The sequence below is a fragment of the Panthera uncia genome, chromosome B4 (assembly GCF_023721935.1).
Source record: "Panthera uncia isolate 11264 chromosome B4, Puncia_PCG_1.0, whole genome shotgun sequence".
NCBI lineage: Eukaryota > Metazoa > Chordata > Mammalia > Carnivora > Felidae > Panthera > Panthera uncia.
The window spans coordinates 5025208-5038538 of NC_064809.1; the positions used below are offsets into that span (position 1 = coordinate 5025208).

The window sequence follows — 13331 nt, forward strand, 5'->3', positions numbered from 1 at the left end:
GGTGGAAGCATGGCTACAGATGTGAACAGACGTGCACGGAGCCGCTGCCTCTCAGAACCCGCGTCGCATGTGTGCGCAGAGAAGGCAGCCAGCACGACACACATCCTCCCATCCCCCCGCATGCAACGGGACCATCTTCACGCCTAGGGGCAGCGACACGGGGACATCTCGGAAGCTCGAATCGGCACAGATGAACACCGATGCGATTCAGGGGTCACGAGACACTTTTGTAACCGAGTCTCTCCCCCAGAACGTTTATCCGGTTGTTAGGACTAGGAATCAGCCATCATCCGGGAGGATGAAGAACCAGAAATTCCTGCTACAACAAACACGAGGACCAAGTGTTCCTCGTGACTGACACGTGGGATTTTCTAACAGACTGACTTGGGCTAATTATTCTCTGCCACTCAGAGAAAATGATCTTCAACCCAACCCCCCACCCCTCCCCCGAAAAAAAAGGAAAAAAGAAAAGAATCCAAATGCCCGAGGACTCATCCTGTCTTCAATCTGTTTCAACTGCCACAAAGTTTGTGGAGGTACAATGTAAGTGGCCGTTCTGAACGGTCACAGGCCTTGGTGGGCAGGTGTTACAGACAGGAAATGTGACCTGTGGGTTTCAAGAACTCCCTTCTCAAACTGGGGTGCCAGAAAGATTTTGAAAGTATCTTAGATACATTTTTTTAGGTGTATTTATTACCCGAAAGAAGCCAACACAGAATCTAATAAAAATAACCTCAAGATTAAAATGTCATAGCTTAACTAGCAGTGCACAGAATATAGAAACATTTTCATTATTTCCTCCCAAATGTCCGTGTAAGCAGGTTGGAAGCATCTCCTTCCTGGCTCCAAAACCAAAGTGAAACCAATGTCATGGCCAAGAAAAAGCCTATGAAAGAAGAAAGTAAACAGGCAGGGGCTCCTGGGTGGCTTAGTCAGTTCAGCGGCCAGCTCTTGATGTTGGCTCGGGTCACGGTTTGAGGGATCAAGCCCCGAGCTATCAGCACGGAGCCCGCTCGGGATTCTCTCTCATCCTCTATCTCTGTATCACACGTGCTCTCTCTCTAAAGAAGTAAATAAAAGAAAAAAGTAAACAGGCCAGTTATGTTTTATGGTTCACATAAATAGCTACTTCTTACCACTGCCTTACCCCATAGCACTAACTGTAGAACACATATGTGTAAATAATATGCTATACCGTATTCATGCAATTACGTGCATTTCTAAGGGTTCCAGACCCCGACTTCATCATCATCTAATTTCACTTGCAGGGCAGAAAAAGCGAAATCCAGATTATGGAAGACTCGGGGCACTCCTGAGTCCAGATCTGCCCGTGTATGGGTCACACCTAGGATGCCAGCCTCCTCAAGACCCGGGGGTAGAGAGGAGGCAGGGGAGGGAGGCAGAGGCTGCTGGCTACTGACCGACTTCACTGAACTCCCCAAGCAGGATGTGAATCACCATGCATTTTGCTGTCCTCCTCAGAAATGCCCTCAGGACGCCGCGCTGTGGTCGAAGCACTGAAGGGTGTCCGTGCCGCACGCGAGCTGCTGAGCCAGGGCACCCGTGTCGTCCCGAGAGTCCCTCAGCCCGGACCGCAGGAGGAGCTCGACGCAAGCCGCGTGCTGGCCTGCGCAGGCCAGGTGCAGGGCTGCGTGGAGACAGAGGCCACACAAATCTGGCGTGGGACCCCTGGGGCGACGCCCACCCGGGGAGCAGCTATTCCTACAAACAACACCCCTTCGGCTACACAGAATTTCTGTATTCTGTAAATTTGTCTCTACACCTTTGTCTCTACTAGATCAAAACATTTTTCCTTTTAACCTGATTGGGTTGGAAATGGTTTTAAAAACATCAACCAATTACAAGATTTAACAGATCTGTCTACGGCAACCAAGCAATTTAACGAACGAGAAACGGGAGACTTGAAATGGCAAAGAAAAGACTTTCAAAGTTCTGTGAATTTTCCGTGTACGTAGAAATCCTGCCACAAATGAGAATGATGTGACAAAAAGAAAAACTGACACACCTTCCCTTGGGAAACTAGCACTGAAGGTTTCTGGCATCATGAGCCCCAGGATCCCATGTTCTGCGGAGAAAAGTCTTGTGTCCCTGAACTTGGTGACTGTCCTGTGCGGCCTCGGAGGGAGGTTCTGAAGCATCACGAACGTACTGGCAAGGTAGGCCGCCAGAGCACAGGGTGTTAAGGGGAGGGTTTATTCTAACGTCCGAATCCAGAGGATTAGCTCTGAAAGCATTTTTCTGAGCCCCAACTTTAAGAAATTATAGTGGTTACAGTTTTCAAATACACTTGAAAGAGAGACAACCTAAGAAAGATCTGTACTACTGGGACAGCTGGCGTCGCCGTGGATTAGGATAGAAAGTACGTCCACGGTGCACGCACGCGCTGCTGTGGTTCAAATACCGGTGATAACGACACAGTGGCAATGAGCAGCAGGCATCACCATTGCCATGGTAACAGCAACATTCCCACAGCTTTGCCAACAGATGTTATTCGAAACAAAGCTTGCTGAGCTACTAGGGGCGTAACATGAAAACCAGTGTTTTTAATAAGAAAGTCCGTGTACCGTTTACATCCAGTTTACTATTAACTTCCAAGGCATGTGTAAGAAGCCTACCTGATCGATTTCTTGCGTCTTTACAGTTGATGTCGGCACCCAAGGCTAAGAGCACCTGGACTGTGCTCACGTGTCCTTCCTGAGTGTTGAAATACACTTGTTATCACCGTGACAAGGACACAAGTGAGGCATTCAATGCTAATAATGCACGCTAGGTACTTCTTCTAAAATACTCAACTGCTAACACTGAATTCTCACCTCTAAAGGAAGACGCATGCGGCTCTCAAGTTCAAGTATAAACCGTTAAAGATTTTGGTGACATTTGGTTATTAAAATACAGAGGATCTACTCTCTAGGCCCAAATTATCGACTAATACAGCTGGGTTTCCTTCAGCGTAAGGAGTATATATCTGGATTCATACTGAACTTGCAATTCCGGAATCTCTCCAAGCAAACGTGCTTGTTGCTGGATAAACAGGAAGAGACAGCAGCCTGTCCTGGATGGGAGTCTTATCATGGCTCATGTCATCATTTACCAAGCACTTTACAGGTTTCCTGTCCAGCCAGCCAGCCAGCCAGTCAGTACACAGTGAGGCGGAAGTCAAGGTTGCACATTACAGTGTTAGGACCCACTGGTTTGAGCCCCCAGGGCCACCCCAACCCCCCCCCCCCGCCCCACCAAATTCCTCCTGGGGGGACACCAGTAGGAGAGTGCAGTTCACAAGAAAAAAATTTATTCCTGTTGCAGCCAGAAAAATAAGTAAAGCCGCTTAAGATAATACACAAAACACCCCTAACACTTAAAACGGGGCTGTAAGGAGCCACTTTTCTAGTGAAGATGTTTTGCACGTCTTAACCGTTTTCTAAGCAGAACAGCCTCACAGAAATCTGAGCTGAAATCCAGTGTACGGACAGAGCACTAGGAATTTCACAGAATGAATTTTTTTGGCTTCGAATAACATTCCTGAAAACAGAAAGGCACAGAGGCGGAAAGGCAGGAGCGAACACAAAACGCAGGCGTTACTGGGAGTAGAGGTTTTACCCAGAGGCAAATAAGGGCAGGTTTCTCTTTTAAGGGACACTTCAGGGGCAGGTCACGGGCGGTTCCTTCCCGCACAGAGATGGAACCAAAGAGACAGGGCCGCGAGCTGTCCGCCGCAGGGAAGGAACAGACCTTCGCCGCGTAGTGCAGTGCAGTGAGGTGGCCTGATGCTGCTCTCACGTCCACGTCCGTGCCGAGTTCACAGACCAAGAAGCGGATGGCTTCGTTCTGCCCAGTGAGCGCTGCCCTGTGGATGGCCTGCGCCCCCAGGGAATCCTGGGCAGACGCGCTGGCCTGGTAGATCGGGGGGTGGGAGGGGGGAGAACAAAGGTAAGAAGCAAAGAGACCCGGTCCACGGACCTTCTGACATCTGGGCAAAACTTTGGACTTTGTAGGTTTTTCTGGGCAGATGGTAACACAGCTGGTGCCAGACCCTCGCAGGCTCTCCAACCAGAAGGTGGGCACGCTCCAGCCAGAAGGGCACCCAGTGGGGGCAGTGAGACTGCCGCTCAGTGTTACATTATCTACTCCTCACAGGGCCCCCCCCCCCCCGAAGAAATTACGTGTGTCTCCACGTCACAGATGGAAACGCTAATGCTCCAGGAGGTCAAGGGGTCCCCCGGGGAGACCGTGGCGGAGCTGGGATTTGAACCAGGGATTGGAACAACTATGCGCTTGGTTGTTCCCGGAGCTAAAACTTGTAGGAAAAAGCAAAGACATAAAACCACTTCCGTACCTGATGCTTTTCCAGCAGCAGCCTGGCTACGTCGATGTGGCCACACTGAAGCGCGTCCATGAAGGGTGTGGAGCCACAGCTGTCCCTGCAGTCTGGTTGGTACTGGCCCCTGGAGTCCAAACCCACGGTAGGTGACGTGTGGTGCGGACGAGCTGGGACAATCTGGAGTGTGCTCCCCTCCCCTTTCTCCAGAGCCAGCCCACTGTCCCCTGCACCTCCGCTCCCCCTCTGACCTCCCTCCCCCTGTCCTACAGACCCTCATCTTTCCAGCTTCTTCTGCCAGAAGCTGGAGGTCACCCCTGATCCCTCATAACTGCTGTTACCAAAATCTCAGTTCCGTGTCCGAAACACAGCCTCCGACCCATCTTCCTCCCCTGGGCTCCTGCCCGTGAATCCATTCTCTTAGGTACCCTGGGTGTGGCCGTGCCTGCTTAAAACTCGTATGGGCCAATCACAAAGGACAAAATCTAAAACGTCACAACCACGGCGTCAGGACATTGTGACATCCACCCCTCTCTCCAAGTTCCTTCCTTGCACCCTCCCTCCTCCCTGCGCTCACCACACCCCACCTCCTTCCCGGTCCCCCTCCTCCCACCTTCTTCTTTGTCCCACCTCCTTCCTGGTCCTCCTCGTCCCACCTTCTTCTCAGTCCTACTACCCACTTGTCCTACCTTCTTCTTACTCCTACCTGTTCTACCTTCAGCTGGGTCCTGCCTTTTTCTGTTCCTACCTACCTCACTGTCCTATCGTTTCTGTTCTCACCTTCAGCCTATCCTCTTCCTGGTTCTGCTTTCTCAGTACTACCTTCTTCCATTCCGACCTGTCCTACTTTTTCTTAATTCAGCTTCCAAGGTGACCTTCTTCCTTTCCTACCTTCTTCACAGACCTGCCTCCTCCCATCTTCCTTGTTTACGGCACTACCAGTCCCACCTTCTTCCTCGTTCTCTTCTCAGTCCTGACTCCAAACGGACTGACCTTCTTCCGTTCCTATCATCACCACGGTCCTACCTCCTACCTGAGTTTTCTCCGTTTCCACCTTCCTTATGGTCCCAGCTGTCCTACTTCCTACCTGGTCTTCTGCTACTCCTACCATCTTCACAATCCCACCTCTACCTTCCAACACAGTCTTACCTCCCTCGTCCTCCTAACATTTTCCATTCTTATCTTCTCCACGGTCACAACTGTCCTACCTTCTTCCTGGTCCTCTCTTCCTTACAGTCCTACCACATCCACCTGTCCTACCAACTTCCGTTCCTACCTTCTTCTTGGTCGTGCCTCCCACCTGACCTACCTTCTGTTCCTACCTGTCCTACCTCCCACCCATCCTGTCTTCTGTTCCTACCTTCTTCCTGGTCTTCTGTTTGTCCTGGTCCTGCTTCCCACCTGATCCACCTTCTTCCGTTCCTCCCTATCTGACCTCCCTCCTCCCCTATCTTCTTCCATTCTTACCTTCAGGGTCCTATCTGTCCTACCCTCTCCGTGGTCATTCTCTTCTCCTCCAGTTGCCTAGCTCTTTGCCGCCTTTGCATTTGCCGATCCCCTCTGCTTGGAACACCGTTTCTCCCTTCTTCGCTAGGTGAACTCCAACCTCTCCTTCAAATTACAGTTTCGATACGACCTCACAGAGGCCTCTCCTCTCCCTTCCATCTACCGTACGACCTTTGCTCCTGCACAGCACTGCATGAAGTCCTGTTCTCTTCCTACTATACATCATCTCCTCAGATAATCTCTCCCAGTCTCGTGAATTCAGTCAACACTTCTATGTTGATGATGCTCACATTTATAGCTCCGCTCACACCTCTCCTGGGGGACTCAGATCTGTGTCTGTAGCTCCCCACTCCATGTCTCTGCTTGGGTGCCTCACAGGCACATGCAACTCAACATGTCCCAAAGCGAAATTATCACCTTCCCCGCAAACCTGCTCCTCCTGCAGTATTCTGTCTCAGTAAATGGCACCAGCGCCACTGCCAGCTGCTTCAGTGAGAAACCTGTCATCCTTGACTTCTCCTTCCTCATTCCCTTGATCCAATTATTCACCCAGATCTGTTGATTCCGCTTCCTTAGTATCTCCCAATCTCTCTCTCCGCCCCTACGGTCAGCATCTTAGTACAGCCAACGATTTCTCTTAACTGTAATGGCCTCCCAACGTTCACTGCACCCACTCCTGCTTCCCTTCCTACCCGCTCTCCATTTTCCAACCAGAGGACCTTAAAAAATGCAAACTTCTTACTGCCGTCCACCCACCCCTCTGCTTACGACCCTTCAGTGGGGTCTTACACGTTTCGAATAAGATCTAGAGTCTCACACAGCCCCACCTGAGTCCAGTCTTCCTCTCCAGCCTCATCGCGCACTGTCTTCCCTTCACTCCTTAGGTATCAGCCCACCCTGAACTTCTCTCAGCTTACTAACACACATGCTTTCTCTCTGCTCCGAGCATTCCCGGGTACTGTTACCCCTGGAATGCTGCCACACCTCCCACGCTCAGCCTCCTTCAGATCATGGCTTAAATATCCCCGGGGCCAAGATTTCACACTCCCGGCCAAGTTGGGTCTCCCTGTCTTATGTTCCTGGAGGGATCCTGCAATTCCTGGCACTCATCAGACTCACAGGATGCGAACAGTGTCTTCTCTGCCTGTGTGTGAGTTCCATGAGGGGGGACCCATGCTGGCTGGCTTCTGTTGTAGCCCGTGCATCTGGCATAGTGCTTAGAGCTTAGATGCTGAACGAATGAAGACATGAATCCTTGTCGAATGAACAGATACATGGATGATTTTTCCCCCTTATGGTTGTCAGCTATTTTTGTGTCATATTCTTTGAGTTATCTTATGTTCTTTGTTCATTTCTCTTTTCGCACTGTAGCTTCTGAGCAATTTTTCTGAGCTCTACTTACAGTATCAATATTAAGCATCACAATTGGTGAATACTTTGTTCAATTTGCTGTCTTGTTCTTACCTCTGTAGAAGCACCTTTACTGCCTCTAAACAGCCATGCATTGCTGGGAGAAGAGAGTTGAGAGTCAGAGCCTTTTAGTGCTTGTATAAAACTTTCTTTTCCTCTTCTTTCTGCCCTGTCCTTTTAGCTATCACTTATGGGAAGCAGTAATTAGATACACTGTTACCACACTAGAAAAATAAAAATTTAGCTGGGTAAGTGGTAAAGATGTTGCTAGTCAACATTTGATTATCTTGTCTTTATAAGCACTTTCATGGCAAATTCTCAGTCCTAAACTTTCTCCTCAATTTTGTGCTGCAAATCCTTAGGGCCGGTCAGTTTTTGTGTAGGAAAAACATATTATCGTAGACAAACATATTAATAGTGATCCACAACAAAATAACCAGGAATGTAATTCTCCTGCTAAAGACAACCAAACTTGATAATAAAAATTTCAACTATCTGTTCTCCACCACTTTTTGTGAATGGCTAGGTGCTGATTGTTTCTAGTTTCTATGGCAACTAGTCAAACAATTCAAGAGCAAAAAGAAAAGTTTTTCTACTCACTTATAAAGTGCTTCCCCCCCCCCCCACTTTTTTTTAGTTGAGAGAGACAGAGAACATGAGTGGGCAGAGGGTGAGAGAGAAAGAATCTTAAACAACACTTAGCATGGAGCCCAAAGCATGGCTCAATCTCATGACTACGAGAACATGACCTGAGCCGAAATCAAGAGTAGGATGCTTAACCAACAGGTGCCCTTCACTTATAAAGTTTTAGAAAGAATTCCTTGGTCTCTAACAGCCCTCTGTGGCTGTAATAATTGTATGTGTATTTCCTAAACTATATCATGTCATAGGTATTCATGTTTTGAGAAACTATAGCCCTGTATTCTAATTCAATGTACTATGCAGGAGGCTGAAGATTATTTTCTAAATTTCTTTTTTTTTTAAAAGTTTATTTCTTTTGTGGGAGATAGTGAGTGGGGGAGGGATAAAGAGAGGGAGAGAGAGAATCCCAAGTAGGCTCCACGCTGTCAGCACAGAGCCCGAAGTGGGGCTTGAGCCCACAAACTGTGAGATCGTGACCTGAGCTGAAATCAAGAGCTAGGTGCTTAACTGAGTGAGCCACCCGGAGCCCTTATTTTCTAAATGTCCTGATCTGGACTTTTGAGGTCTTTAATATCTGTGTTATACCACAGCACTTTTTGCTTTCCACTAATTAAAAATAATCTACAAACAGGCAATTCAGATTTAAGGATAATCATTCAGTTGTGCCCCAAGTTTTTATTGACATTATCACTGGATAAGTCAAATACACTCAGGCCCAGGTACTTAATTACAAGCACCTACATTTATTTACATGGTCAACACTATGGTAGGTGCTGCTGACAATGTGCAGAAATACAGTCTCTTTTTATCCTGCCCGAAACAGTAACAACGTAAGAAGATGCTGAAAATAGCAACACCCAGCTGCTCTGTGCTCACTGTGCATCAAGCACTGTGCCAAGGGATTTATGTACATCACGTTCCTTGAAGTCTACAACAACCTTGTGGTACGGGCATCGTTATGGTCATGATTTTGCTGATGAGGAAACTCACTTAAAAGACTAAGTTCATTGTCCACAGTCAAAGACAGTAAGGCACAGAACCAGCTTTCTGTCTAGGAAACTGGGGAGGATTGGACAGACATACAGGAAAAGCGAATGAATGCGAGGAAGAATGTTTGTGCCACGTTCCATTAGTTTGGACAGCAAACTGTGTGCCAAGATGCCCCAAAGCTGCTCTTATTCCTGGCCCTCTAGTTTCCAAACCCCACCCCCGTGGGCGACTCTAACTAGAAGGCGTTCTGCGGCGTGAGGCCAAGTGGCTGCACATCTACGCATGCGTCCCTGCGGGGCTCCTGGCCGTACCTGCCGTGTGCAGGGGGGTTCTCCCGATCTTGCTCTCCGTCTTCCAGGCGTCTGGGCAAACAGTGAGCAAGTACTGGAGGATCACAGGGTCCCCCTCTCGGCTGGCAACGTGGACACTGTTCCAGCCGTCTTTGTTCTTGAGAAGTGGATTAGCGCCATGTTCCACAAGGTCCTGGATCACCTCGAGATTCCTCCTTGTGCAGGCCATCATCAGTGGGGTCCTAAGGCCAACGAGGACAAACCGTCAGACGGAAGGGCAGCTGAGACGTTAGAAGTGTGTGACCAGGTCTTCAGAAAATCACGTGTCCTTGGCAGAGATGAAAACCTACGGGACTCGGGGGTCTGGGAAGCAGGAAAACAGCTTCGACGGGCAACTTCTCTGCCTGCTGTGAGGCCCCTAGAATAGGTGTACCTGAAGGAGGGGAATAGCGAGGAGGCAGGCCCGCTTCTGAACTAGTTTACACTATGGGACTGAACTGAGACGGAGCGAATCGAAGCCACAGTCTGTCTTGTAGTATTTGTGTAAGAGGTACCCTGCCAGACTTATCCCATTTACTTCAATCAGTAACTGTTTCTTAAATTGTGCTGAGAAGGCATCAAAAAAGAACACTGGACATAGTGCCTCCCCATGAGGAGCACACATTGGTGACACAAACCAAACAGCGTGACTATAAGAAGTTTCTGAACTGACTTGTGTCCACAGTTAGGGGAATAAGCTACATGAACGTCAAGGGAGGTGGCTCTATCCTTCCTTTTCTGCCACATAAATGATTTGGATGAGCCATTTCAATTCCATGAGCTTCTGGTTTCTTCCTTGCAAAATGAGGAAGACACAACCCCTGGAAAGCAAGGGCAGATCTTACTTACCTCCTTATTCCCAGGGGTTAGAACCCACGTCTGGCACACAGCGGGGAGCTCACTATACCTGGATGACCTCCAAGGCCTCATCTAGGATCTAGCTCCTAAGATTGTTATGATATTAATTTATTACCCACACTTTGGGGGAGGATGTAGTAGTGATAGTAAGAGGGGGAAACCCAAATAAATGAAGGCTGGAACCTTCCAGAAAGACTTCACAGAGGGAAGAATCTTGAGCAAGGCATGAGGATTGGAAAAGCAGGGAAGGTACTGCAGAAAGCCAGGAAGGGGAGAATGGGCAAAAATGCCTCCCTAGGACTACACCTGCCAAATACATCGTCAAATGAACCTTGCCCTTTAATGGTTTTTTGAGGGGAGGCCGGTTCCCCACAGAATTGTTTTGAGGCACGTATGAGGTAACGTGTTTCTTGTTAAGGTCTTTAGACCTCAGTCTTGTGCTAAGTCATGGCCAAAGTGCAGCCCTCAACACATACCCATGCAGACTCCCCCAACCCAGTGGGCAAGACGCACTTTATTTAACTATAAGGCTATCTGCCGTGGCTCATACCTCTATCAGATCAGGAATCTGTTGCAGGCAGGAACTTCATTACGTTATGAATCTTAGGCTGTTCATAACCCCTAAGGAGGCCCAGGTAGTGAGTACTGAACACAATGTCGCTCTAACAAAATGCAGCTGGTTTGGGTGATGGCACAGGTGAGAATGTGGACTGTGGAGGCGGTTAGGCAAGGCTATTCCCGTGATAAGATCACACAGAGCACCGCACACACTCCAGCGTCCTTACAACTGGTGAAATCTGAGTGAGTACGCTGACTACTGCAGCAACGTCAGTTTCTTAGTTTTGATATCGTACTGCAGCTGTGTAAGATGGTACCTTTAGGGGCAGCTGGGGGGTGGGCGTGTGGGGCTTCCAGCAACCTTTGTTTGCAACCTTCTGTGCACCTTTAACTATTTCAAAGTAACAAGTTCAAACAATGACACTGTTGTACTCACGCAGCTAGGCGAGGCTCAAGCTATACAGGGTACAGACAATTCCCTGTTTGATCGTATTCTACACTCTTTCATGAAGAGAACGGGTTTGGAACACAAGGCTGGAGCAGTTGACCCCGCAAGAGTACGAACAGTGGTCGCAGTGGGTCATCTGTCCTGTCGGGGAAGGCTGAGAAGCTATGGGGTCGAGGTGGACAAAGTACACGGGAATCTGGGACTCTGCGGAAAAGGGGACGGGGGAGAGATCTTTCTGGAACTCCAGCCACCTACCAGTCGGCCTTCTTGAGGCAGTCCACCGCGGCTCCTCTGCCCAGCAGGTACCGCACGCAGTCCCGGTGGCCCATGGAGGCAGCCTCGTGCAGAGGCCGCTTGTAGTCCCGGTTGGCGGCCTCGATGTCCATGTCCCAGGACTCCACCAGGTAGGCCAGCACGTCCCGATGGCCGTGGCGGGCGGCGCAGTGCAGCAAGGTGTCCCCGGCGGGCCCCGGGCAGCTCGCGCGCCCGGCTCCCCGCAGCTCCTCCCGGAGGGCGCACAGCCGGCCCTCCTGAGCCAGCCGGTAGGGCCGCCGCGGGTCCCCGGGCGCCGCCATGACCGCGCGGGGCGTCCGGGGCCCCCCAGCCCTGCGCCCCGCGACCCCCACCCTACACCCACCCGGCCCCGCTGCTCCGCGTGGGGCCAGTCCTCCAGCGGGCGACTCGCCGGGCGGGCCGCTGCGGAGGAGCTCACGGGCGCGCGGCTCGTTCCCAGGCTGCAGCCCGCGCGGGCTTCTTTTGGGGGCGGCACCTCAGGTGGGCGGGAGCCTCCGAGGCCCCGCCCCGCGCCCTAGCTCACAGCGCGCCGCTGCGGGGTCCCCCCGGCCCGAGCGCCTCCCGGAGGAGGAGGCCGGCCCCGCGGCCGAGGGAGCCAGCTGGGGGCCGCCGCGGGCCCTCAGCGAGGGGGTGGGCCCCCGCGCGTCCCCACCCCCGACCCCTCCCGCACCCAACCTCAGCCAGCCCCTCGCCCCGCCGCGACCCCCCCTTTGGTCCCCGGGAGCTCGGAGGAACTCTGGGAAACTTTCCGCTCGCCTCCCGGGCCCCAGCGGAAGCAGGACGGGGCGGAGCCTGCCAGCGGTAGCCGCGCCCCCTGCTGGAGCGCGTTCCGATTGGTCGCTGGAGCAGTCCGTCAGCGCGCCCCCTCCTCCTGCCGTTCCGATTGGCCGTGCAGGCCGTCCGTCAGCCCTGGCGACGGGCTCTTCCCGGGGCTGCGGCTAGGGCGGAGCTGGCGGAGGAAGTCGGCGGCCTGCTCGGGCTGGCGCTGCCCTGGGGACGCTGGGACTGGGAGGCCGGGTGGCCCGGGCCCTGCGGCGGCGGCGGCGGCGGCGGCGGTGGCGGCGGGAGCCCGGGTCCGGAGCGCCATAGTGCGTGAGGCAGCGGACGTGGCAGGGAGCGCGGGCGGGGCCCGGCCGTGGGGACACTGAACCTCTGGGGGTCCTGCTTTGGGGTCCGGCCTCGCGGGGCGGGGAGCAGGGCCGCGGGGGCCTCCGGGGCCCGGGCGGAGCTCAGCGGTGGAGGAGTTCGTGCCCGCCGCCGGCCGCCGCGCTGCCGGGGCTCGGCGGGGCGTGCACGCAGTAGGGCGAGGGGCGCCCCCACACTGCGTTCTGTGGCCCGGGGAGGGGACAGCTGGTCGCCCCTCGTCGGTTGCTGAGGACCGAGTCTTGGGGGACGTGGCCTCGGTGGCTGGTAAGCCAGCATTGCCTTTTCTGCCCTAGTGTTTTGACCTTGGGCGAGTCACTTGATTGTGTCCTTCTGCCACTCTTTCGTTTGCGGTCTCCCTTCCCTTTTCTGGATATTAAGAAAATTGGGGTGAGGTGGGAAGGCCTCGAACTTGTTTTGTTGAGATCTAAGCAGGCTTTATCTGGTGATGGGAGAGATTAGGGCAGGTACTGAGTTCTTAGCCAGATCTTACTGGCTATTAGTCACTTAAACCTTCTGCTGTTTTCAGTCCAAAAGTTGCTATTTGCTAGGCCTGGAAAGAGGCTTTACAGTTTTGTGTTGTGCTGTGTGGTAAAGTACTTTACGTTAATTATCTAATCTGCAAACAAGCCTGTAAGGCATTGTTACAGGTGTGGAAATTGAGGCCTGAAGAAGTCCTTTCCCCCGTGCAACTACAGGTAGTATAGTCCTCTGGAACAAAGGTAGCTCCTAGCTGGTGGTTCCTGGAGCTGTGCTCGCATAGGTTAAGGGAGATTAAAAAAAAAAAAAAAAAAAAAAAAAAAAAAAAAAAAAAAAA

General features: G+C 51.8%; 2 protein-coding genes across 7 annotated transcripts in view; one reads left to right on the forward strand and one right to left on the reverse strand.

The window, feature by feature from the left end:
* Positions 1-671: 671 nt before the first annotated feature.
* Positions 672-12094, reverse strand: ANKRD16 (ankyrin repeat domain 16). 4 transcript variants are annotated; one of them, XR_007456489.1, is made up of 8 exons: positions 11333-12094; positions 9196-9416; positions 7307-7349; positions 4355-4463; positions 3751-3912; positions 2637-2715; positions 1422-1648; positions 672-1061 (listed from the first exon to the last, which is right to left on the reverse strand). XR_007456489.1 is itself a non-coding variant. In XM_049624583.1 (8 exons), exons 1-7 carry the CDS (start codon positions 11650-11652, stop codon positions 1491-1493), a joined length of 1092 nt encoding a protein of 363 aa, XP_049480540.1. In that variant the 5' UTR covers positions 11653-12094; the 3' UTR covers positions 672-1061; positions 1459-1490. The 4 variants fall into 4 exon arrangements, 3 of the variants coding, with proteins under 3 accessions (XP_049480540.1, XP_049480541.1, XP_049480538.1); XM_049624583.1 differs by having other exon boundaries at positions 1459-1648; XM_049624584.1 differs by lacking the exon at positions 1422-1648.
* Positions 12095-12176: 82 nt separating this feature from the next.
* The window catches only part of FBH1 (F-box DNA helicase 1), a 48406-nt gene continuing 47251 nt past the window's right edge, over positions 12177-13331 (forward strand). For all 3 annotated transcript variants that reach the window (XM_049624573.1, XM_049624575.1, XM_049624579.1), the window contains exon 1: positions 12177-12459. Coding sequence is in view for 1 of the 3 variants with exons in the window: in XM_049624575.1 (XP_049480532.1) it covers position 12459 (1 nt within the window). In the remaining 2 variants the exon portion in view is untranslated. The remainder of the gene's footprint in view (positions 12460-13331) is intronic.